Below are 27,096 nucleotides of genomic sequence, written 5' to 3'. Positions count from 1 at the left end.
AGTAAAGTTAAGTCAGAAGGAGAAAAACAAATATCGTATATTAACGCATATATGTGGAACCTAGAAAAATGGTACAGATGAACCGGTTTGCAGGGCAGAAATTGAGACATAGAAGTAGAGAACAAACGTACAGACACCAAGGGGGGGAAAGCGGCGGAGGTGTTGGTGGTGGTGGGATGAATTGGGAGATTGGGATTGACATGTATACACTAATATGCATAAAATAGATAACTAATAAGAACCTGCTGTGTAAATAAATAAATTAATTAAATTAAATTTTAAAAAAAAGAACCTGTGAGTGTTTCGAGATGCTACCGTTTGCTTTCAGAATCTGTCATTCCAAAGGAGGTCTGCAGCAGTTTTTGCCATGGTGGTTTTCTTAATTAAAAATAATCCTGTAATAAGAAATAGAAAGAAGGTTGTTATTAAATATTTAGACACTGACTGAGTGAGCATGGAATATTCTGGTAATTTAACATATTTAGTAATATGTGCTTACTGCAACTATATTGCTAAGATTTTGAATAGCATTGGAATGGGGTGCTTTTCTAAGATAGGCTTCTTTCTGGAGCTTGTAGACCCTGAATATTTGAAGAGTTCAGTGCTGCACCAGGAATCCCAAGATACCTAGGTATGCTCAAGGTCTGTCTGCTCCTTGAAGCTTAGGGTCAAATATTAAACAAGATCTTCACTGCTTGCCTTCCTGTTAGTGATCTTCTCAGACATTTCCCCAGGAAGAGGCTTTACCCTCTTGTTTCCTTAATATATTTTACCTAGAGGGAATTTTTTGGCCAAAATAATTTTTGGAAAATAAGTTTTAAATTTTTTGGTGTTTTCCTTTCTAAACCCACATTTATCTTTATCTCAAGTATACTCTGCTCCTCTAATTATTAAATAAGATACAAAAATGCATTTTGATTTTAATTCCATTTAAAGCTTATGTATAGATTTAAAAAACAAACAGAAGGTGAATTCAGTTCAATAAATATTTGTTGAGCAGCTGTTCTCTGTAAAGCATAGTGACAGTCTATTTTGAATAATAATGATGCAAATTATCAAAAGATTTATAATTTATTTTCAGGCAGATAGACATGTAAACCCAATAATTTAACTCATGATTAATTGACATAAAATCATATTACAGGTTCTCTCCTTCTTCCTTCAATAGACAGCAAGCTCTTTGAGAGCAAGAACTGTATTTTTAGGCCAGATTGTATCCCTAATACCTACAGGCAAAGGATCTGGTAGGCAAAGGTGGAGAGGCTATTGTAGGCTGTAGAATCCGCAGTTAAAATTCAATAGACGTGGTAATGCATTGGATTGGGGTGATGGATTCAGCAACTATTCTGAAATGGCTGAAACAAGGTTCCCAGAGGGATGGGGCTCTGGAGGTAGCATGCGGTCAGTGCTGGAAGGAAATTGAATGACATTCTCAGAAATTAACAGAAAGATATAGCATATTTTCACACCTTTAGTTTTATCATTTTCCTTAGTGCCCTTGTCTCACCCTCTTTTTCAGCTCTTTAGAAGAGTTCCTTGGCGTGGTTTATTTTTATGATTGGACTATATGATAATTTATGACTGGATAAATTATTCACAATACTATTTTCTGCTACTAGGAGTGCCAAAATCTAATTAGAGCTACCTCAAAAAATATATATTCCAAAAATTGCTTTTTACCCTGTTAAAAAAATATATGATTTCCCATAGCTAATAGAGGAGTGACATTTAAGAACCTATGCTAATAGAGAATGGACTTGAAGACACGGGGAGGGGGAAGGGTAAGCTGGGACGAAGTGAGAGAGTGGCACTGACATATATACATTACCAAATGTAAAATAGATAGCTAGTGGGAAGCAGCCGCATAGCACAGGGAGATCAGCTCGGTGCTGTGCGACCACCTAGAGGGGTGGGATAGGGAGGGTGGGAGGGAGATGCAAGAGGGAGGAGATATGGGGATATATGTATATGTATAGGTGATTCACTTGTTATACTGCAGAAACTAACACAACATTGTAAAGCAATTATATTCCAATAAAGATGTTAAGAAAAAAGAACCTATGGTGATAATTAGTACTGAGATTAGTATGTGTGTATATACATTTATGTATTTGCCATATAAAAATCCATGCCATATTGTACGTTTTTCAATTTAAATAATGATTTACATTATGTATACATTATTCTAAGAGTTATCCTGATTTCTCTTTTGTCAGTCTGCACATTTTATGAAAATAATTTGTGACAGTGATTGATTTAAATGAACCCACTTCTGAGAAAGTGATTGTTTTAATTAAAAATGTTGGGTATTTTTTTCCCTGTACCTGAAGGCAGCTGGACTGATTTACATTCCTTTCAGTTCTCAGTGTTGAGGCTAATATATTATGAAACATCTTTTTTTTTCCTTGATATACATGCACATTAGCTTTCATTATTTCTATTTTAATTAATATCAGAGAACATAGTTAGAGTTTCACTCAAGGAGCATCCTCAGAACATTTTTAGTAAAATGTGCAGGCACAGTAAATACAAAAGACAAAACAAAAGGAAAAGGATAATTAAGACAGGCTAAGTTTTCATATTTTCTTAAGCAGAGTAGATATTCTGAATGCAGAAGTATTTTAAAAGAGAATAAAGAACTCTAACAGTTTCATAAGCTGGAAAATATTTTGCATTTTTTTTTTGGCTAACTAAAATATAGGTGTGGGACTTCAGATATTTTTATTCATCCTTCAGTTATTAATTGAGAGTCCAAGTTGTAGGAGTTTGGGCTATATCGGTATTGCAAATAAGATCACTGATTTTGTAGCACTTTGTCCCCAAACCTTCTTATCCCATTAGTTTAAAGAAAAATGTGAACATGCACCTCAATATAAGTTTGTTTCACACAAGCAATATTTCCATTCTTTTATATCCTAAGGCATAATATTCATTTAGGGTGAGGTTCCATTCTTATCACAGTAGATGTATTTCAGATCGTCTTCTAAACATTTTAGAATCATTTGGCTGACTTCATGTGAGATTTGAATAGATTATCATTATTTCGATACTTACTTCCACGCTTATTTTTAACCACATAATCCATGTAGAAGATATGTCATCTTTGTTATTTTCTTCATGTTAAGCTTTTGCTTGTTTTTTTTTGTTTTTTTGTACCACCTTTGATCCATACTATCTCTGGGATTTTTTTTCCCCTACACTATCCTAACTTTAGTTAAACTAAATAATATAACTTATCAGCCCGCTTAACCAGGAGCACATAAATTTCAACATACTGTAAAGCATTCATTGGGAGCAGTGACTGAGAGCCAGGGTCACTGGGCCAGCCCCTCAGCATTATGGGATGCCCCACCTGCCTCAGGTACTTCAAGGACCTAATGTGACACGTGACTCTGTAGACACTGATGTCAATTCGTGTTAAGTATTAGTGAAGCTTAAGTTCTTTCTCATTTTTGGAGATAATAAAATAGTAAGTTCTAATACTGGGTCTTCATACCCTGCAGTGCACTCTCCTACAGTCGCCTTGGCCACGAGAGGCCCTCCACTTTGGACACTGTTGCTTTAAATTGCTGCACAATCTGGGTCCTATCCATCCCGGCAGTTATGTGAGATTTTCTTGGTCCTTTTTTGTCAACTTTTCTCTCACGGAGTCATAAAATAATACATGTAAGTTATCTGTTCAGCACATATTAGACGGAAGTTGAGACTTGTATTGAAGTAGAGTGAGAAAATGAAAGGTTAGAGCCTTCTATTCACAGTAGATCTAGAAGATTAGTCATACCTTTGTGTGACTGCACGTAACTGATGTGGTTGTGTTGTCAGTAAAATTGTCTTGTTTTGTTTTTGCTGTGATTATTTGGTTGCATACTTTAGGCTTAGGGAGAAAGCGGTATTTTATTTGTTTGTTTTAATTATTTGAAAGACTGACTTTAAGCTATAAATGGCCACATTGCACAATGGCCAATTATATAAATAAGGATCACAGTAAAGGTTTTATGGACATGTGATTATGTGCAAAGAGAAAATATTAAGTGGAATTCTTGAAAAGTTGGGGCAACCAGTTAATCTACAACAGTAATAGGTGTTTAGTTTACTTGCATATATGTATGCAATATTATTTGCAGGTAGGTACAAAATGCTATTTTAACTCATTCTTTCTCAAAGGCATTAATAGATTTATTAAAATTTCTGCATTTGCATTATAAAATTAGCATGCCATCATGATAGGATATTTTGCAAATAATAAAATATTGAAAGATAAATATTCCAATAACCATCAAAATAGAGTTAGATTTAACATTTTGGCATATTCTCCCCCATTTTCTCTATGGATAGTGTTTTTTACATAGTCATGCTCGTGTTGTATATACATATGTTGTTACACAAAACTTTATACCACACTGAGGATTTATTTTGGGGCTAGAAGTGCAGAAAGTACAATTACCTGATCAAAAGTTGTGGACATTTTTAAGGCTTTTCCGTGATTTCTGTCTTAGTTTTCATGTTGTTGTTCCAGTTTTCACTTTTACCTGCAATATGAAATTACTGGAAAATTACACCTTTGTCAGTATGCATTCAAGAAATATATACTGCATAGCTCTCATTTATCTAGACCCAGGAAATGCCACGGTGAGCAATAGCGTACATTTCAGTTTTCCTTATGAAACTTACAGTCTAGGTTGGAGACAGACATCAGTCATACAAGTGCACAAATAAATGTGGAATTAAAGTTCTGAATTATAGAGCAGAATGTTAACATCTGTTTAATCTCAGTGGTGGGTGCATGGATGTAGGTTGTGTTGCTTTCTCTATCTTTTAATGTATGAATAATATTTCCAAATGAAATCATTTTGATATTTACAAAATGTTACACCTGTAAAGAATGCTGCCATAAAAGCATTCCAAGGAGGAGTCTGACCCCTTCTGAGGTGTCAGGCAAGTGCCCCAAAGGAAGTACTGATGGAGTCAAACTTGGGAAGAAGAAAAAGGAGTAACTAGGCAAAGACATGTGCACGTGGGGTTGTGTGCACAGGTGCACAGGGGAGCCTCTCTAGGGAAGCGGATGTATTTGAGACACGTAAGGTTAAGGGAACAGGATAAAGGTGGGAGATTATGGGATCTTTGTAGGCAGCCCACAGTGACCCAGGTTGGGCTATGCGCTGAGGATGGCGTGGGAACAGTAGAAACCAAGGTCGGGCAGATAGGATGGGGCCCCCCTGCTGCAGGGTGTGAGTAATTCAGCGGGTATTGGAGAGTGGCTGCATATTTCCTCATCTGATGGATCGGAACAGGCATACTGCAGGTTGTAAGACCGCCTAGGAGCGGCCACTGGGGGCTGAACTGCTGCTGGCCGTGAACATAGAAAAAGGGAAAAGAGTGAAGGAGATTTTCAAGACAGCATCTGTAGGAATTGGGCAACCCATTAGGTGGAATAAAAAAGGCAAGCATGGTGTTGGTCTTAGGGGGTTGACACTGTTAACCTCAGTGTCAAGTCAGGAGTTCACTTTTGGCTGAAGTTGGTGGAGATGGGGGAATTAAAGTGAAAATGATACTGTAGGAATTTAAACGTATACAGTATTAAATTTATAATTTTGGTGAGGGTTTTATGGGTAGAGATTTATTGGAAATGTAGCCAATGGCAAAGTAGGGCAGATCTTAGAAGAGATTTTCAAGAAATTTGGTCATTTCTAACTTTATGTTATTGCTTTATATTATAGATTCAGCTCCGAGTATGCAGGGTTAGGGGTTAGACACAGCTAGAGATAATCTTCGAGAACCTAGTTTAAGGAAACAAATGAGTTTGTATTTTATTTTAAGTTTTTAAGATGGTTTAATTCAATTGTTCGATTTTTACAGGCCACATAATTTAGTAGTTTAGTGGGAAGGATCATGTCAACCCCAGCTTTGCACTTATCAGTCATATGCTCTTTGTCAAATTAATTCACTGTTCTGTGTCTTCACTTTCTCATCATCAAAATGGGCTTCCTATTAAGTAAGTTGTGGTGAAAATTCAATGAGTCAATCCTGGCCCCTGAGAAGAACGCGGTCGATGTTATTACGGTTTCTAAAACAAACAAACAAACAAATAATGTGAAACTATGTAAATAGATATCAATTTGGTTTTTCTTGTCTTTAAATAAGAACTCAAAAACACAATTTCATGTTTTACTTGTACTTTCTTATCAGACATGAGGTGTGATGACAAATTAGGCCCTTAACCTAATGTCCTTCAGGTTCAGTTCTGTTGTCACAAATGGCAGGATTTCCTTTTCTTTTATGGCTGAATAATATTCCATTGTGTATCTACACCACATATTTTTTTTATCCATTCATCTATTGATGGACACTTAGGTTGTTTCCATGTTTTGGCCACTGTGAATAATGCCTCAGTGAACATGGGGGTGCAGATATCTCTTTGAGATCCTGATTTCGTTTCCTTTGCATGTATACCCAGAAGTGAGATTCCTGGAGCAAATGGATCATATTTCTATTTTTCATTTTTTGAGGAACCTCCATCCTGTTTTCCACTGGGACTGCACCTATTTTACATTCCCACCAACAATGCACAAAGGTCCCCTTTTCTCTGCATCCTCTCCAGTGTTTGTTCTCTCTTATCTTTTTGTTAATACAAAAAACAAAAGAGAAGGGCTCTCGCTGTGTACGTGTGAAGGGACTTGCGGGGGTTATAGGTCTTCTCACTGCCTTGCCTGATGTACGTAATTCACGTGCAGAAGATATAGTTGCTATGATATAGGATTACTAAAAATAAGTGATCCAGAACATAAAGGTTTTGCAGAAAAACTGTCAATCTCTAAAATGCTCTATATGTTTTCATGGCAACTAAGAATCCCTACCCTTGTCTGCGCCTTTGTTCCCTTCCTTTTCTGTGCTACCTGTTTTCAGTGACAAGCAAAAATATGATGCAGCAAAACTAGGAAAAGTCCTCAGTGCTTAAAGGGTCAGTAGCCCAGCCAAGTCTTATTGGATGATGGGCAGATTAAGGCACAAGAGTAATTTTTTTCACTAATGCACATCTTAGAATTATGTGTTTTTTAAAATTATATACTACAGAGTAAGGAACATACATGACACAATCCTAATAATCACGTAGATGTTTCTTTTCAAAATCCTACTCTTCCAAAAACACCTGTATTCTAACATGCTTGATCACATGAATGCTGTGTTTTTCATGTATTATTTTCCAGGTTTTCTTCAATATCATAGTATCTTTGAAGAAAATCTGTGTACCATGGGGTCATTTTTCAAATTCAGATATACATAGAAACAGATGCTCTCACTTTCTAATTTCTCGAGAACTAAACATAAGGCTGAGGATATTCTGTTTTGAATAGCTTTTTATGTTTGTTTTTGCATGTGGTTTTTTTTGTGTGTGTTCAGCTGTTTGCAAGTCCATCATTTTATGATTGATTACAAGATGCTTTGTTTCATCATTCTGTAATATCCTCCTGTTTTGACAGCATGATCACATTTGCATGTCCTATCCAGGGGTGGTGGAGAGATGCCAGTTGCCATTGCGGGGATTCTGATGTCCCCCATCAAATCTAGTCATGAGATGAGGATGGCCTTTGAAAAGCCACATGCAAATGTTTAAGAAACCTTTAACAAGGTTTCTTAAAGCCAGAAGTTTGCAAAACTCTTGTCCTGCCATCCTGAATGGTATTAGTTTAAACTATTAAGCTAGTTAGTTTAGGACTTAACTAATAACTAAACTAACAGATTAAGCAGTTTAATCGTTACCTAAACAACCATGTAAATACACACATATCAGTTTCATAAAATGACCTATTAGCTTCAGCTGACGACTGCAGTTTCTTCACCTTCTGTGATTAGCATCTTCCAGGTTTGAGAAATACAGAGGCATCTGGGAAACATAAAATAAAAGGTGCTATGTCCATAAAATACCCTCTTACTTCTGAAAAAGAAAGAAAAGAAACAGAAAAGAAAAAAGAAATTCCATTGTGACACATTGTGAGGCTTATGACCACTATGTTTGCCTTTCAGATCCCCAGCTCAAGGGTATAGTGACCAGGTTATATTGCAGGCAAGGCTACTACTTGCAAATGCACCCCGATGGAGCTCTCGATGGAACCAAGGATGACAGCACTAATTCTAGTAAGTGACAACCTCAGGCCACCAGTGAACACAATTGGTAGAAGATATGCTGCTACTTAAATGACTTTTAAAAATACACTTGCAAATATTGGGTTATGTTCATTCATTTTTACAAATGTTACACAATAGAGTGCCATTGACAATTTTACTTGGACCACATGGATGGAAATATTCATAGAGCCACAAAAGAAACCTGTCATTTTAAGAGACGTATTAGTTAATCTTTTCAGGTTTTTTTTCCAAACAATTGTCATATCCAGGATTATTGTTACTTTAATCTCATTATCATCAAAGTCAAGTAACTACACTGACACGTTCAGGTGAAAGTTGATTACATGTTTACTTTGGAAGTTTTATCTTTATTAGGCCTGTAGCTTCTTAATGATAACTGGAAATTCAAGAGCTACAAGGATTAGTTGTTTCAAATAATAGAAATGTTATGTTTCAAATAATAGAAATATTATTTTTCAAATTCTTTGTGTTCAACAAGAAAAGATAATATCTTTCTTTATAGAGAGAACATGAAGGCTGTGTGCTTTTAAATGCATTGTACAAATTGTTAATTTGATAAAATTGGGTCTGTGCTTTTAATTTTTTTTATTTAAAAAGCCACCCACTTTCCCTTGTTTTAATGTCTGTCTTCATTTTACTATTTCTTTATATATAACTTTTCTTTGTATTTTTATTCTGGTGCCTGCCCCTCTTGTTCAATTTTGTTTTCCTTTCCCATTTTCTGTTCATACTGGCCTCTGATTCCCTTTAGTTTAGCACATCAGTTCTAAAATAGACACACTTTTTATTGCTCGGGAGAATTAGTGAAAAGCAAAAATTGATTTTATTAGAAATATTTAATCACATATTACTAGTAGATATGAATCTTTTCATTGATTTATCATTTATCCTTCATATACAGAACATCGTTCTATGGAAAGAAGGAGGCTTTGAATACATATAACCAAATTATAGATTCTTCCTGTTTTAAAGTCTAGTAATCAACTGTTGAGAAGCACTGATTCTGAGAGCAGCTAATGATATAGACTATTTTTGCATTTGGTGTTGCTAAGTGAAATATCAATATTTTCCCAGCCATTGTGTTTATATTTTAGACTTTGGACATCGCTTCATTTTTTATTTTTCTTTCAATTTTAAGTATTTTCTTTGTTTATCTACATTCTCCTCCTATTCAATGTTTAATCTTTTCCTCTCTTTGTTTATATTATGTCATCCTTTTGTACTTTAAATTTTTCCCTATCATATTTGTTCATTGATTTTTGTTCGCTTTATTTCCTCTTTTGATTTAGAAAAAGAGAAGGTAAAGCAATTCAGACACAGGGAAGAAAGAGAAGACATTTTTATTCATAAGACTGATGTCAAACATTGTTTACTTTTTGGGATTTTGATATTAGGTTGAACTTTTAAAATCATCAGCACTTGACCATCTTTGACCTACAAAAGATGTCAGTTTCTTCTGATTCATGTTAATACATATATATCCGCTCATTTTCCCTTCCCCACTTTTAACTCCTTACCCATTCTTTGACAAAACGCATTCTCTTTTTCTTACATCTTACAGTCATGGGGGTCATGGACTTTAGAGATTCCTAAGTTCTGACGTCTTCAGTGTTCTCTGATTTTCTTCAGCCAGAGTCTAGTAGAGCACGAGAACAAGTTTTCCATAACTATGGTTATGATAAGAGCTATGACACCCTGATTTATCAGACTAGAGGTTGATGCCATCCATTTTGACAAAAGTTTTCAAGAAAGGAAATATACTATAGCCATATGAAAATGCTGCTTAGTTGGACTTCCCGGAAAAATAATTTCCTTCAAACAAATGGTTTATGAGTTTTTTCCCTACCTTCTCCTTTTGTTTTTGTAATGCCAAACAAATTGGTTATTTTTCATGATGGACTCAATATGGAGTTAAGAAGTGTCAAGTAGACACTGTCTTTTAAAAGCATATTGCTTCACAACTGAGTAAGCAGCACAGTATTTCCTAAATTGTGAAAGTACAGATGTAGACGTTATACATACACGTGATTATATCTGGTTATCTGCATAATATTAAACAGTAGACTGGAAAGCTGAGATAGTGAAAGATACTAGACCTTCTGTTCCTGACTGTATGCGGCTTCTTTCCTCCTACTGTGTAACTGCACCCGAGGAACAAGAATCTCTGGGCGGCTCGTGAAATCCTTTCTAATCCCCTTAGATACTGGTGAGGAACAGTTCTGGGAACCAAGCAGGAACAGGAGCCCCAGTGGACAAGCAAATCAGAACCAAATCAGAGTGACCTCACTAGAGGGACTTCGATTGCTATGCAAAGATCTGGCGCACGGTTTCTTTTCTTACAAGTTACCATTGCATTTTATGTGCCCTTTAAGCCAGTTAGGTTAGTTTCTTTACCATTTCAACATTTGCAAAGACAAAGCAGAACAGAATAAGACAGTCTGAGATAAATGTTTCCTTCTCAAAAGGTTATAAAAATTGTATGACTGTAAAATTTAATAAAACTTGGCAGATTGTAGCAGCTTTATAAAAGCAACGGGAATTACTAATTAACTCTACTTTTGTGTACTATCACCATCTTAATTGAAAAACACAGGTTTTTAGGATGAATTTTAAGATATTTTCTTTTCTCTGGTTTATCACAGTAGTCTTCTACTCCTAGGGAAATCGTTAGCCCTGAAAAGTGTTCTTTAGAAATGGGGGTGAGCATCAGAGATGCTGACAGACAGACAGGTCCTCATTAGAGCACTGCCCTTTTTGCTTGAGGAAGGCTATGATGTAATAATTCACAAACACATTCCATTTTTTTATATTTCTCTGAATGCAAAACAAGGATTAGTCATCTGTAGGTAGGAAAAATAAAGAGAAATAACCTACACGTCACCCTGATGCCATCCCAGAAGTCATCAAATGACAAAACTGAGGCTTGAATCTTCAAATTTTCATGATTTGAGCTCAATAAATAGCCCGCTACTGAATATGAGATTACTTAAAACTAGGTAAAGTCAGAACCACCCTGCTCAGCTTCCTTTGTCAAAAAATTTAAATGTGTTGGAAAGGAGAAAGGCCTGCTGGCGAACCTGATACTAATGTCCTCCCAGGCTTAACGGCCTGAGATCTAGAACTATCTGGGCAAGAAAATGGTTGATGATGGATAATTGGTCCTAATAGAGAGGTACTGGAGCAACTCACCTGCTTACCTAGGCTTGCACGTGCCCTGGAAAGATCTTTCACAAAAGGTAGTGGGCGCCTACTCATTTTCCGGGGTGTGTTTCTTTAAAATTCTTAGAGTTTCCCTTTTATCTACTAAAGGTCAGCATTACCATGACTATGGTGCTTGATTAGGGAGTGGTTTTCTTCCCCAATTTGCTTCTGGGGATGCCCCGGGGGTTTTCCTGTGCTCTTAAACTTCTTTGTCCCCATTACCAGATACTGCAAGCAGAAGAGGACTATAGAAATATCCATATGCAATAACTATTGCAAGATCAAAGCCTCACACAAACCAATCCCTCTCACCTTAGAAGTTCCCAACCTGATAACTTGCTGTTTAAAAATGGCGGGTCACTCACAGTGCCCACTCCCCGACAGGCCTTAGGAAGGTGGTTCTCACCTTGGCTGTAGGTCAGGGTCATTTGAGGAGCGTTTTTTAAAAAAAATTCGTGATGCCCTAAACCCACTCCCAGAGACTGATTTAATTCCATTGGTCTGGAGTTGGGCATGGCCATCCTATTTTACGAATACAGCTAGTTTTAAAGTGCAGCCAGGGTTGAATGAAATTCACTATTATATGGAGACTGCAGTGTTCCACAGAATGAACAAAGTAGCATGGACATCTTCATTATTCTTGCTCCCCTAGGTCTTGTGATATTGCTTTATAATTATGTTATATACAAGAAGAGTGAAAAAACGTAATGAAGTTTCATTTAATGTGGGTATCTGTGGTTTTGATTAGCACCATGGTTCAGTCATGGTCAGCTCTGAATAGGCTTCCACATTACGGTGGTTCTATGGGTTCACTTTCTGTTTTCATCCTGTAAATTGTAATAACTATTATTCAGGTCCCAACCAAAATCCTGAGGAGGGGGACAGTTTTCTTTTAGTACAGTCATTTTAGACTATCTTCTATAATTTTACTCTTTCCCATACTGTATTATTTTAGTGAGTTCATGATGCACTTACCTTCTAGGATTATTCCATCTGGTCTGTATCAATTATATGGCACCTACAAATACCATTAGATATGTATGAAGGTTAGAATAATTAAGTTTGAATAGGTTAGGATAGAATAGTTTGCATGGACAGATGTACAATTATGGTTTTCAAAAAAAACTTTTGCACATAAATCAGGAATTACCCTGTGATGCCCATCCTTTCAAAATATAAGGGAGATGGGACAGTTCAGGTATTATAGAAGACAGTGAAAATGGCCAATGGCTTTCTCCCATGAAGAAGGAATACTGAGAGTTACCATGACACAAATACTCAATAAATCCACACTCACGTTTAATATTAAATAATAGAAATAAGCAAACATAAGCCTTACTCCTCCATAAGGATATCATAAGCTCCTAGAATCCAACAGAAGACAATCCAGTGTTAGTTTGCATCATGAAAGCTAATATCCACCTAACCATATACACCCCTGAGTGTTCTTGCAGGATAATTTTCTAGGACCATGGCCTGCCATTTTCCTTTCATCATCTGAGTAGCACAGACATCTTGAGATCTCAAGATCAGTAATATGTAATAATTGGAAGAGAGGGTATAATTTCCCCCTACCCTATTCAGAGAAAACATGTGCCTTGGAATTAAATAGAACACAATTTAGAAAGTCCATTTAAAATTATGCACTGAGTAAACCTATCGATTTAAGTCAAAATTGCCCACATTTTTCAAGCTATGTATCTTTTGTGGAATAAAGGTGAGAGCCTTAACCTAAGATATTTTACTTGTACATTTACTGCGACATTTTAGTGTTTTCATTGCCTCTTCTGGCCTGGTTCTATTACTTAGAATTAGACTTGAATTAAGAACTTGAATGGGAGCAGATAACCTCCCATAATTAACAGTTATCTTATAAATGTGTCTCTGATAAAATCTCCAAAATCATCCAGCAGTTATCACCAAGAATAGTGCTAGAATACCCACTACACAGACACATGTAACCATGGCATGGAAATGCATTATTAAGGATGTTAAGACTTTTTTTTTTTTTAAATCAGTGATAACATTGCTGTCTGCACAATGTGAAATATATGTAAAAATACATTTTTGTCTATAAGAGAAGAAACAGAACATGGAAACATGAGTTTTTATCTCTTAAGTGGGTAAAATTGAATACTTTTCCCTCTTTGTTTTAGTTTTCACTCATAGTTTTATGAAATATTAATAAAGAAAATTATCTATGAAATTTGCATGCCATTCAGTTTGATTAGTTCTTTCTAAATTTAGCACATTGGCAGGTGCACATCATTTCTGGGCTCTGCTGACATATCATGTTGGTTCTGCAAGAGCAATTTAGTTTTGGAATTACCTTTTAAACTTCTTGCCTGTCCTACGTTGCAGTGATGAAGCAAACCTTCTACTTAAAAGACCAGAATAAACACTCAACTTGGGCTCTTAAAATTCTGCTCTTTCAGAATCTTTGTAGCTTATTTCTTTTGCTATCACACGGTGTCAGAGACAGTGATACTATAATCACGATTACAGGCTTGATTCTAGAATCACACTTACAGGCTTGATTCTGTTTATTATGCCATCAGTCCTTCAGAATGCCATAGGGAGACTGATAAGACCTATAAATTGGAGCTCAAGTGCAAATTTTACTTGTAACAGAAGCTTCTTAAACAGAGAAATTAAAAGTTAATGAATTGGAACTTCTCAGAAGGTTGTAACAAGCATAACGTTTCTCAAATAGAACAAAGGAAACAGAGAAAAGGGATGGGGATGCTTTGCTTCTTCCTGCCCTTTGGTGACAGACTGTCTTTCTCTTAACAGCCCTGTTCAACCTCATACCAGTGGGGCTGCGCGTTGTGGCCATCCAGGGAGTGAAAACAGGGTTGTATATAGCCATGAATGGAGAAGGTTACCTCTACCCATCAGTAAGTAGCATGCCCAAGATACTGGCCATTCATTCAATGTCTGCAAAATAGCGAAACCATCAACCACAAAAGTGAGACAGTTCTGTCTCATGACTCTCATTTTTGCTTTAGTATTTGACCTTTACTGCAATGCTGTAGGAGCTATTAATTCATTAGTCATCAATGTTTGATAATATCAGTGTGTCAAGTGGAAGAGTTATATCACCTCTTAAAATTGTGCATTTGCATATTTTTATATGTCCCAGTTCATAGAAAATTGAGCAATTTTGAAAGCATTGATATTAATATAATCTTTTTCGACCGTTTAGAATTGTGCTTGTCTTAGGGAGTTTCTTGTAAAAGATTATTTATAAATGTGAATTCTAAAAAAGTAAATTTAGGAGAGAGTAGTTCTTTTAAAAATGAGAATTCAGATTGAGTAAATGCTTTATTGGGAAAATAATTCTAAAATCAAAATGGATATTGCATTTAAATTTAAGCAAGTCTCGGTTTTGTGTTAATGTGTACTAGTAGCTGGGCACCTTCTAGCCTCTTCTGGAATATTTACTGTTTACAAATAATTCATATCCAGATATACTGTATCCATATATTATAATGCAGTTGGAATTCATATCTGTCACGAGTCCAAGCAATAGAGACTTAGGTGAAAATACTTCTTTCCACTATCCCTTGAGCAAAAGTGGATAAAATCATGGAGCCTCAAAGAAAATTCTCTTATTTGGGTTTGCATGTCATCTTAGTATAAATTCTTTAAAACTCTGTTGTTGTTAAATATCATCATCAAAAAAACCACATGTAAACATACATACATTTTACATACACGCACACACCTAAAACTTAAGCAGAGAAGAAGCATTCTCTGGGGCCTCCCGTGCAATGTGATATATTTTCTTCAGCAAATCCGGGAAATCCTGTCAAAGAAGATGAAATATGAGCTGCAGATTCCCTTCGTGGTGAGCTGGGAAATGCTCTTGTCCTTTGGAACGTTCCTCCGCCTTCCCTGAAGGGTGTTCCTGCACACAGACCTGGGCCCTACATTATGCAAATTGCATTCTGTTTCGCAAGATGAATATTCAACATATTGGGAGCAAGGGGAAGCTAGAATTCCCTATCTCTCCTTTAGGAAAAATTCGATTCGGATAAAGATCATTTTCTAGAGATACCTTATTTCAGATAAAAGTCAGTTTCATTGATTTGACATTTGTTCTGTTATTTTTGTTTCTTTCACCCGCAAGTAATCTCTGAGATGCCTAAAAATTATTAGATGCAGTTTCTGCCATAGCTTCTAGTTCTGTTTCTGCTGATGATTTTATCATGTTGTCCTGCTCAGGTATATGCATTGATGTCAGGGGAAATGTAAATGTTTGTTTGATCTTTTTGCTTCTGAGATGCTTTCTGTTTTCTTGTGATGAAGTTGCACGTGTATGCCATTTTTCTAAAAGGTAGAGAATATCATCGTATGTGTCTTAGCTGAAAATCCAAGTGCTGGTTGTGTTCAGTGCAGTCTAAGTGGTGCAGCAAGAATAGAGTGAGGACAGAGCTAACTGCCCAGTCCAGTCCTCGGCACCTTAAATACGGCCTTTCCACCCAAAACTCAAATCTGTGGGTAGCACCTGCCCTAGGGTTAGTCCCAGGAACGCCATCAAGCTTTTTATCTGACCCATTGTTTTCTACTCTCACCTTCCAGATTCTCCAGGTACTTGGATTCTGTGCCTCCCTTTTGGTGTCTTGATTCTCTGATTTGCAGGTCTTGGTTTTCTCCTCTTCTCATTTTTGACTCTTTGGTCCTGAACCCAGGACCTGGTAAGGAGCGCTCCATTCACCCAGCCTTACCCTAAAACGTCCCCTGCCCAGGCCAGGCCCTTACCATGCTCAGCATCTTGTAGGAGAAGGATTTAGATAAAAATTGAATGTGATTTCCAGTTTTTACTAATATTCTACGGTTAAAGTGCTCTGTTTATTTCAAGGTAATGAAATTTGAACTGCAAATATTTCAGGAAAAAAGAATGTTTTCCCACATTCAGTCCTTTATTCCATGATTAGTTTCTGAGAGCCTACTAAAATAATAATCTAGAACAACACAATATAACAATTACTATAATATGTAATAATAATAATGGTTAATATGTATCTAGTGTACTCTGCCTAGCACTAAGTGCATTACAGTCTTAGCCCATTTAATTCTCCCAACCAATTAAGCAAATATTGTTAAAATGATAATACTGATGAACAGAGAGCTTAAGAATCTGTGCGGTCACCCAGGTAGTAGACAGAGAAGACAGGATGTGAGCCTTATTAGTCTGACTCATTAGCTTACATTTTTAACTGTTTCACTGTACTGCTTTCATGTGCCAAACAGTTTTCATAATATGGTCTGGCACCCATTCTAAGAAGAAGTTATAAACACAAGATGATGTAATAAAAATCTCTAGAGAATTGTTACCTAGGGAAGAAACTTAATTTTAATTATTAAGAAGCATCATTTGAAACATAATCTGTTTCCTTTGGAGATTCTCAAATTAAAAAATCGTAGAAAATGATATTTATCGGAGGAAAGATTGATATTATATACTGGGTGCTTAATATTCTTAAAATGTATCACATGTAACGTTTGAGCTTAAATTTTTAAAGCCGACATGGTTAACCCAACTAAGAAGTTTTGAACTAAGCTGAATAACTTTTTGAAAAGGAAAACTCCACTCAAGCTAAGATTTACAGAAAAAAGTTAATGAAGATTGAAGTCCGAGAAACGAAGGAATCTGTTCTAAGCTTATGCCCACTTTAAAAAGATCAAATTAGACTAGTGTCTGATATGAGACCGCATTTATTGAGGATCTATAAATTTAGAACGTAGGCAATAAAATACTCAGATCATTCAAAGTGAGTTCCATTAAATGAAAGTCACACTAGGGGTCTGACTTGGAGTGTATATTCCTCTATTTGTATTTTAGGAAGTAACTCTCATAATCCCTTGCCATCCAAATAAAGATATTTAATTTGTCAGATAATTCCACCTCAGGGGGATGAAAGAAGGTATCTTGACTGAGATGTAAATAATCACATTTCCGATGCTGAAGGCACTTGTTCCCTGTGGAATCTCTTCTTCAACATGACAAGAGTCATTTCTTTTGTGGTCATAACGATTGTAATATGTTTCTTGAAGATGCTTCTCAAGAGATTTGATGTTAGATACAAACAGTTTGCTTGAAGATAGAATGCAGGCTGCATGGTCACAGAAACTGACAAGGAAATACTTTTTTAAAGAATTAGTTTAAAATGATATTTAGGAAAAATGCATGTTGACCAACTATAAACTATTTGTAGTGCACTTGTATTTCTGTGCCCATGGAGTGATGTGTGAGTTCTTTGCTGATCCCTGATATCCATCTTGTCTCTGAATAGCATCTCTGGACATCCATCCTCAGGACACTGCTCACTATTTATCCCAGTGCTGGTGGGGTACCCTAGCCGTGCCTCCCAGTGTTCTGTTTTTCTTTAGGTAGCAGGCAGTACAGGAGATTAATCATGTAATCTGAGCTACAGTGACTGTCACTGGCCGTCACTATCCATTGCAGGTGAGCCAAGGGCCTCAGTAGCCTCTGATGACTGCTCATCCTGGGCACCAGCCTTTTGTTCTTTGATGTGACCCCTGGGAGCCGGGAGGCAAAACTCTAACTGAGCAGGTTTCCATTCATCTGGTTACACAGAGGTGCCCCTTCCATTTTTCATCTTTCATTCTTCATCTCTCTGAATGGGTCAATTTCTTTATCTTAAAAAGTGTATTAAATTTGAGATGATTGTTAATGTCTTTGTTATTCTAAGAATCTATGACTCTATATGCATGTTTTTCCGCACAAACAATATCTAACACCTTTTGAGAATGTATATATGTATGTGTGTTGTGTGTGTGTATGTGTATATATATATATCATTTGTGTGTGTCTGATTTGTGTGTGTTTCAGTGGAATTACACATTGTGCCTAAATTACACACACATTTATTTACATGATTTCAGTTCTGGTCAGAGTGTTTCTATTTCTTTGTATGAAATGTTAAATAATAGTTTTAAAATTTACACCTATCCTAAAGGTTTACTTACCATGCTGAATATATATTTCTTTTTTTATCAAGTTTTCCTATGGTCTCTTCCACATTATGACTCAGATGGATATATCATCCAGGCTCAAAATGGCTATTATCCTTTCTTGGTATTTTGGCTCAGATAATTTCTAGTAATAAGAAAGCAAGTATAGTGCTTCAGTTAATTTCTCTCCAGCGTTCATGTAGTTCCTATGACCCTGAATACTGAGGCACAGAATATGATTGATTATGACAAAGGCAAGAATGCCGTCATTCTACTTAAGGTCACTTACCAGAAGGAAAAAACAATTTAGAAACAAAAGCAAATGGTAGACTACATATAACTAATTTTAAGTCGTCTTTGGACAAAAGGAAAATATGAAACATTCTATTCTTCTATTGTTAGGTTGATAGTAGGCAATAAAAATAAATAAATAGATGTTCAGGCTATCCAAGTTCCAGTGCCATTTTATGGAATTTGGAGGAAGGAATTGAGGTTGAGATGGAGAAGATACTAATAGGAAGAAGAGAGAAAAAAAAGAGAAGTGAAAAGAGAAGGAGATAATAAATCAGCAGTAGGAAGATGCATTAGGCAGCATTGGGGAAAAGGGGGAGAAAAGAAAGAGAATGAAGGGAGGATGAGAAAAGGAAACGGCCAAGGGAAGAAAATGGGGAAGATACATCACAAGGAGGGGAGAGAGGGCAGGTCATACCTTCACTCCCTCCATCACATTCCTGGAATCCACCTGACTCCTGGCTCCAGCCTCCCACTATGGGGTGGAGAAAACAAAATCCTCCTTCTAGAAGCACAGTCTAGAGTTTCTAATCACACCTAAAATATTTTTTCTTTTCTATCCCCATAACCACTTTCACCTATTTGCCCTTCCAGAATGGTAGCTATGCCTGGTTAGTATTATAGCCATATTTAACTTCCAAAGGATTATACCTGTAAGAATGAGTGGAAAGAGGTGAGTGGCAGTGTGAAAACCATTGCAGTAGTCCAGGTGAAGGATGCTGAGTGTATTCAATGGAGTGTTATCACCCTAAAGAAAGAAAGAAACCTGCCATTTTCAACAACATGGATGAACCTGGAGGGCATTATACTAAGTAAAATAAGCCAGACACATAAAGAAAAACGCTGCATGATCTTACTCATGGAATCTAAACAAGTCAAATACATAGAAGCAGAGACTTGAACTGTAGTTGCCAGGGGCAAGAAGGTAGGGGAATGGGGGAATAAAAGAAAAAGAAAGAAAAAAGAGTGCATTAAATAGAAATTGCAAACTGCAAACATGTGTTTTGTTTGGACAGACTGTGTGTGTGTGTGTGTGTGTGTGTGCATGCACACACACACACACACACACACACACTGTGATCTGAATGCCTTTAGGTTGGGCAAGTACTCTACAGTCTACAGTTTGGCCACAATGACAACTACTCCTTTTTTTTTTTTAACTTTTATTGGAGTATATTTGATTTACAGTGTTGTATTAGTTTCAGGTGTACAGCAAAGTTAATCAGTTATACATATACATATATCCACTCTTCTTTTTAGATTCTTTTCCCATAAAGACCATTATAGAGTACTGAGTAGAGTTCCCTGTGCTATACAATACGTCCTTATTAGTTATCTATTTTATATATAATAGTGCGTATATGTCAATCCCAATCTCCCAATTTATCCCTCCCCCCACTTTATCCCCGGTAACCATAAGTTTGTTTTCTACATCTGTGACTCTACTTCTGTTTTGTAAATAAGTTCATTTCTAAGGGAAGACACTATATACGCAGTAACTTTGTTTCTACGCACATGTTAACTTTGTTTCTGGGCCTAGAGACACTGGTGTTGGCAACCCGGGAATGAAGGGACTGGAAAGGCTGAGAGATATTTGAAAGTGTTTCTTGGGGAGTTATGGGAAGAACTCTGCAGCTGTCCGGGTAGGGGAAGTGACAGAATCACGGCTCACTCTGGTGTGATTAACTCAGAACCTGGTGAGCTGTGATGCTTCCCTTGAAGAAAACAAAACCCAGAAGGAGGGGGAAGCCTGGGTGGAGGAAGGTGCTGCATTCAGTTTTGGAACCAGGATACCCAGGTGGGTTATAATCCCCCTGCTGGATGATGGCTCATGTATCCTGGAAGAACCACATCTAAGGGCTGTCTTAAGAATGGTTTGCAGATGGAGCAAGAATTGTTCTGTGACGGATAGTGATTGTTTTCCCTTTCCTGCTGAACGTCAGACAAAGGTGAAGAAATGGGGTCAACAGCATCTGCGTGGATGAAGTTAGATATTAGAAAGAACATTATTAAGTATCATGACTTCTTGAAAAAGCTTTCTAATATATTTTGCTTGATTTCTAAATATACAGAATCGATAGAGGCAATTTTGGACACCAGGTAGTAGAGCAGAGGACTAACTGAGTAAATTCATAACTTGTGCCTTTATAAAAATGATGCTAATAATATGGGAACAAAGTATCAGGCCTTTGGATATTCTTACAGTAATTCGCAATCCTCATTATACATAAGACTTACTCAGATAGCATTGTAAATATCCAGATCCCAGGACATTAACCTAAAAGGTTCCCATTTAGTGAGTTCGATATGCCTCAAAATCAGAATTTTGAATATGTGTTCCAGGCATTTCTAACACATGTCCCTGAAGGAGTACCCCTGATAAACAAGGGTCTGCATCACTGTCTCAGGAGTGACTCTGAGATGACATGATTTTATATTTACCATTGCTTTATGATTATTGTTACTGTTGTTATTTACAAATTCATGGTCCAGTTCAAGCCCTTTTGAAGTAAAAGCAGAATGACGTGACCATAAGCAGTGCTCAGCTTTCCCACTGATCAAATGAGCTGGCCTTTGAGGAGCTGCACAGAGAAAAGTCCCAGCCGTGATCACTCTGCTCAATCTAGAAAGAATAGGACAAGAAATGTGTCCTTGAGCATCAAGATAATATAGGGAAAGACGGGAATTTTGCTGGGACTTGAGAAAATGAAGTAAGAGAAATAGAAACAAAGACATTGAATTTGCAACTAGTAACAGCTGGTTTGCAAACTTGAAAGAAAACTAGTCTTCACCATGTAAAAAGCTCAGGGGTTCTCCCTGAGATGATCAGTCTGGGGCCAGCACGCTCTGCTGACCTGAAGGGCTGGTTCAGAACAAGGACATCCTGTCAGAGCAGGTTTTCAACGACAACGAAGCTGGGTTGCTTCAGAAGTGAACTCTTTTTAGGATTTTTTTTTAAAAATTACTTATAAAATAAATATATCTATATTTAATAAATTGTGTATTTTCCCTAAGCCTCTGTTTCCTCGGAGCCAACTTTGTTTTCCTCTAAGCAGGACCTTCCCACACAAGTCCCATTTCTGGAACAAAGGAGGCCTCCTTCTGCCCTAGACGATCAGCAGGTTCCTGATGCTTGGAGTTTCTTTTCCGGGTCCTGTGAAGAGGGTGGGTTGATCCCATGTGGGCCCACCATTATATAAATTTCTTAACTATACCAAAGCCCCTACACCTCACAAAAATTAAACACGTATGTCTGATAACAAGAGTGTGCAAGAAATACATAGAAGATCATCTCTGCTCAGTATAATTGTTCAACACTTAAATATAGGCTGAAGAATCAAGCACTCTGTAGAGATGTGTATAATCATAAATTCATTTATTTGCTCATTCAAATCAACCAGTATTATTGTATGCCTCCCACTGACAGCTATTGTGCTGTTATGTGCTGGAGCTTCAAAGATATGTGAAAAATTCCCGATTTAAAAACAAACAAACCAACAACCAAAACCCTCTAAAGTCCAATAGATATGAGGAAATCATTCAGAGGGCATCTTGACTAGATGAATTCTAAGAGTCTTTTCTCCTCTCTTCTCAGAACCTGTGATTCCATGATTAGGTTTGTACATTTCCTATCACTCCTTTGATAGTGATGGATACGTAAGAAGTCTTCAATCTGTAGTTCTTGATTGCTTATTGTTAAGGTGGAATCAGTTTCACCAGCAAATTTTATGAATCTATTCCTTGAATGCCTTCCTTGTTCATGCTATTTATTATGCATGCCACTTATCTTTTTTCCCCACAAAAAAACATTAAGCATCAGCAAAGAAGATAGGAGTCTGTTAATTTCTCGAGTTAGAATTGCAGAAAAGCACTTATTTACACATTTCCTTTCCTGAAAGGGCATGATAAACTCACAGAGGCAGAACTCGGATATGCAATGTCTGCCTCTATATCATGGTCATATTTACATTAATGGGTGAGTGGTAATGCTGTCCTCACCTTAAAAAAGAATCTCAAGGCAAAAAAGTAAACCCTGATTTCTAGTAAACTGTCGCTACCACTTGAACAATTTAAAGCAAGAGCATGAATAATGATAATTAGAGACAGGACTTCATTGTTTCTATATGTTCATAAATGATATACTTGTAGTGTCAAAGAAAAAATATCATTGCATTTTGCAATTTTATCCTACTTTACTCTAGGGTGAAAACTATAAAATACTGTAGATAGTAACAAAATTTAAGTTAGATCTAAATGTTTCAATTTTTTAAAAACCTGTATTTGTAGAGGATGGATGGTAGATGGTGAAAGGAGTTTTTATATGTAAGGAATTTCAAAGACTACCTGAAAAATTGAGTCCTAAATCAATAGATAATATTTGAGAACGAACTATCTCTTTGTTTTCATTCTCCACACCATGAAAAAAACTTTTGCAAAAAAAACTAAATACATAAATGCTAAGAAGGCCGATATACCATATAGTGAATGACAAATCAGCTCTAACATTAAAGCAGTAATTAATACTACTAAAACTGGGGGAAAATTGTGATTTTTTAAAAAATTGTTTGTGTATGTGGAACTCCTCCTTATTGAAATTGTATACACCATCCACCCAAGTAAAGTTGAAGGGGTTTGTTTCTGATTATGTATTTTACTTTTAGAGAATTCTTTCTATTTCTGGGAATGGGGTTGTATGTAAGCTACTTGCCAGGGACTCTTAGAACCCATGAACCATGAGTTCATGGTGGGCTCTGAACAGAAATTGGGTGTTTCTCTCAGTTTCCTCAACGCAGCCCATTTCTTAGTAATTTACATTCCATTTCTTAGTTACTGGGAATTAATAAGAAATATTATTTAGAAAATAATTCATAAAAATATGACTCATTTTTTTTCCAGAGAAACTACTATAGTTACCATTACTGAAAAACCAAATTGGCTGTTTTTCTTCACATTATTTACTAAAATTGGAAAAATTGTTCCTATAGTGAAAACTCTATTGTTCACATATATAGTTTTTATATATGTGAACTCCATACATTTTAACTTTGAATTATTTCTCTGTATTATGGAAGGGTGTTTTGTGCTCTGAGCTACTTAGGGTTTCACTGAATGTTGGCTGTTTGTCTTAAGGTAATGTATTCAATTTGGATTGCAAGTTCGTGGAAAGGTACACAGTGTACTTCTGAATAAGGACATAGTAGATCTCTTGAGAGTTTTATTTAGAGTTAAGATATTGGTTTTAAGATCTGACAACTACGTGAAATGAAGAGATGAGTCACTTGTTAATAGGTACATCCCAACCCATGCCACAGCGTCATAATTGGTTGTTACTTGCTGTCCCAGTAGAGAAAGAGACTGAATGGGAACGAGATATTTTTGTGAGGCTTTGGAATTGCTACATCTCTGACAAGATGGAGATAATTTTATTTGGTTATTAATCCTGGATCCAGGGCACTATTTAGCAGAAATAGTTATTTGGACAAACAGGAAACATTATTCTACTTCACTCTTATGCTGGTACAAATAGTACCGAAAGGTACTAGCCTGACAGATGGTGAATATTGGTTTACGTCATGAGAGGAGGAGCTTGTATCCATGTCACGTGAGAAATTAGCTGTGAGTGCCCTTCACAAGGGCATAATGACAAGGGGTTGACCTTCACTGACTCCCCATTTGTGTTAACTTCTCCAGTTAACTCATCTGTCTCTCAACTCTGAACCCTTTATAACACTGTTTCCACTCTCTAAACCTGAGGCGGAGTGCATAAGAGATCCAGATCCTTGTCATGGCAAATTATTTTCCCTTAAGAGCTGCATATTTATTGTGGTATGGAAACAACTGTATTTATTGGGAGGCATGTAAAATGCTCACAATGCAAAGATGCACATTCATTTGCTAGCACCTCTTCTGCAATCAGTACTTATTACTCATATTATTTTTGCTATTGTGTTAAATGGTAAAAGAAAATTATGTAACTTCAGAAGAAATAATGGCACCTACTGCATTATTCATTATTTAAATATTGCCATTTAACGTTTTGCTTTCTATCCTGTAACCATCAATTAATGTTATCAATAGAAGCAATGGAAAAAATTTTTTATATTAAGAACTTGCAAGTTAGATAACTCTACCTACCATATACCCAACTCCTACGTTGGTTTTATTCCAATTTCAATTAGAATTCTATGTTTCTTGCAATATTAATAACAGAAAAAATCAACTTTCAAACTGTTCAAAAGTTCTCTAGACAACTTTTACCTAGGGACGAGGTAAGAGGCATTCTCTTAATGTCCATGGAGAAATAAACTCTAATGTGAAATATCATATTAATATAAAGGAGGAAATTTTTAAGAAATTGTTCCACAGGTACCATAAATGGGTTAACTATTTTTCTAATGCAGTTTAAGTCCTTTACAAGACTGTTTTTACAGACTTAGCAAAGCCAAATGTATACCCAGGAGAATAGCAGTGAGCTTTTAATTTAAAATTACATTATGTGAGAATGCTTGTACATTGAAATGGGTAGACAGAAGAATTGCCTTGGGCAGTAGTTCCCTTGTGTTTACCTAAAAAAATCAAATAACACCTTGTAGGAATTTGAATGCAAAGTTCTTATTAATTTTTATGCATCATTTATGCAATAACAATAACCAAAAAAAGGGAAAAGAAACCATGTCAGGAATACGTGATTGTGTCAGACTTTGGTTCTCTGAGCCCTGAAAACCAGTCCTGATTTTATTTTATTCCTGATGGTCAGTCTTTGGGACCAGTTAGAAATTCCTCAGACTTGTTAAACCATTAACCACCAGGACTAAAATACCATGTTATTTAAATTTTTAATGAATAATAACTTCATTAGACATTATGTTCCTAATGTGACCAGGGAAAACTATGGAATGTGGTACATTGTAGTACTTCATTTCAATTATTTAATATTCCAGTCATTTGCTTAACAAGAGACTTTGCCCAAGGGTTTGCTGAAACACTGAATATCTGGCAAATTACTGTGTACTAATTGATCCAATAATGGCATGTTAAAATTACCTTAACCATTCTGCTCAATACTTAATTGTATTTTCTATTGATGTCAGTGTTCTACCTAGAAGCATTTTGTCCTTTAAAATAATTTTTTACTCTGGAAAAAAAGTGGTAGAAATGCATTATCGGTTACTTGAGAGGTTTTTACATTTGAGGCCGTAAAAGTGAGAACAGCAAGATAAAGATGTAGAAACATAATGCCCAAGTCCTGGAAATGTAGAGACTGCAAAGCCCCAGAGTTTTATGTATTACTGAACTAATCTTGTTAATCCCACTTCAAAGTGAGTTTTGCAAGGATAACTCAATAATCTTTAGGGATTACTGCATCATACCTGAGTATGTTACCACAGGGGAAAAATAGAATTATTGTACTGGGGGTGCTGTGTAGTGTGTGTGTGTGTGTTTGTGTCTAGCTCTTCTATAACCACAAACTACTAACACATACTCTTTTCCTACACGATGAAAAGGGTACACACGTAGAAATTACTATTCTGATATGTAAATGTGGGTGTTTTCTCTTAGTTCTCCTGTAGGCATTTTTCTGAATACTCATTGTGAAGTCCTATGAACATAAAATCAATCTTTACAGATAGTGTATAGAATTTATAATTCACAAATCCAGTTATTTTTAATTCTTCTAAGAGTTCTTCTTTTGATTCTTCTTCTACAACTCATTTCTTAGGTGGACAACAGAGTGGGATTGGTAGGTGGACGTGTATAAAGGGAGGAGAAAATACCCAGTTCAGAAGACTGACTGAGGGCTGTCAATGCCACCAGCACTAATTGAAGCATTTGGGCCCTCTTGGTGACTCTGAGAATTCTGAATGACTTTTTATAACATGATGATGACATTTGAAATGCTTTCCAAGAAATAGATGGAACACTCAATCCTGTTTTCTTTGATCTTCAGATATTGTGATTATGTTCTGGCAGAATGGTGGCAACTAATTACGTAAGGTCAGCAGACATCGCCATGCCTATCACAGACACATCACGAACAAGTCAGAACTTCCCCAGCTGTGTGGTTGGCCTGGTGGGCACAGTGCCAGCCGCAGCATTCTCTCTCTGACACTTGTTCTGCCGCAGAGAGATCCCAGTGTGGAAGCCCTGGGTTAGCAGGGAGAGAAGGGGGCATTCTTCCTCTTCCCTGCTTATCTGTCCCAGGATCTCTCTTCAAAATTTTAAAAAGACTAAAATTATGATACCTGCGAAGGGCATTTATATTGATCCATCAGTGTATGTACATACTGGTCCTCACCTCAAATAAAGATTCCACTTAAGTACGTGGTTCTTCAGATTTGTGCTCACACAGTGTCAATTCTTGTAAGACACCTGCAAATATACTGGTTTTCTAAGTTTCAAAAAGTTTAATGAGTTTTAAAGAGAAATGAAATAACCTTTCTGAGGTCATTTTCCAATTATTAAAGCAACAAGCTTGTA

General features: G+C 36.4%; 1 protein-coding gene across 3 annotated transcripts in view; it reads left to right on the top strand.

The window, feature by feature from the left end:
* Nucleotides 1–27,096, top strand: part of FGF14 (fibroblast growth factor 14) — a 621,870-nt gene that overhangs the window by 478,739 nt on the left and 116,035 nt on the right. For all 3 annotated transcript variants that reach the window (XM_036831495.1, XM_036831497.1, XM_036831496.1), the window contains 2 exons: nt 8,023–8,133; nt 14,140–14,243. In XM_036831495.1, the coding sequence (XP_036687390.1) occupies nt 8,023–8,133; nt 14,140–14,243 (215 nt within the window). The remainder of the gene's footprint in view (nt 1–8,022; nt 8,134–14,139; nt 14,244–27,096) is intronic.

This window comes from Balaenoptera musculus, chromosome 18 (genome assembly GCF_009873245.2).
Source record: "Balaenoptera musculus isolate JJ_BM4_2016_0621 chromosome 18, mBalMus1.pri.v3, whole genome shotgun sequence".
In the NCBI taxonomy this organism is placed as follows: domain Eukaryota; kingdom Metazoa; phylum Chordata; class Mammalia; order Artiodactyla; family Balaenopteridae; genus Balaenoptera; species Balaenoptera musculus.
Note: the sequence above shows the minus strand (reverse complement) of the source record. Positions and strands in the feature narration are given on the sequence as shown.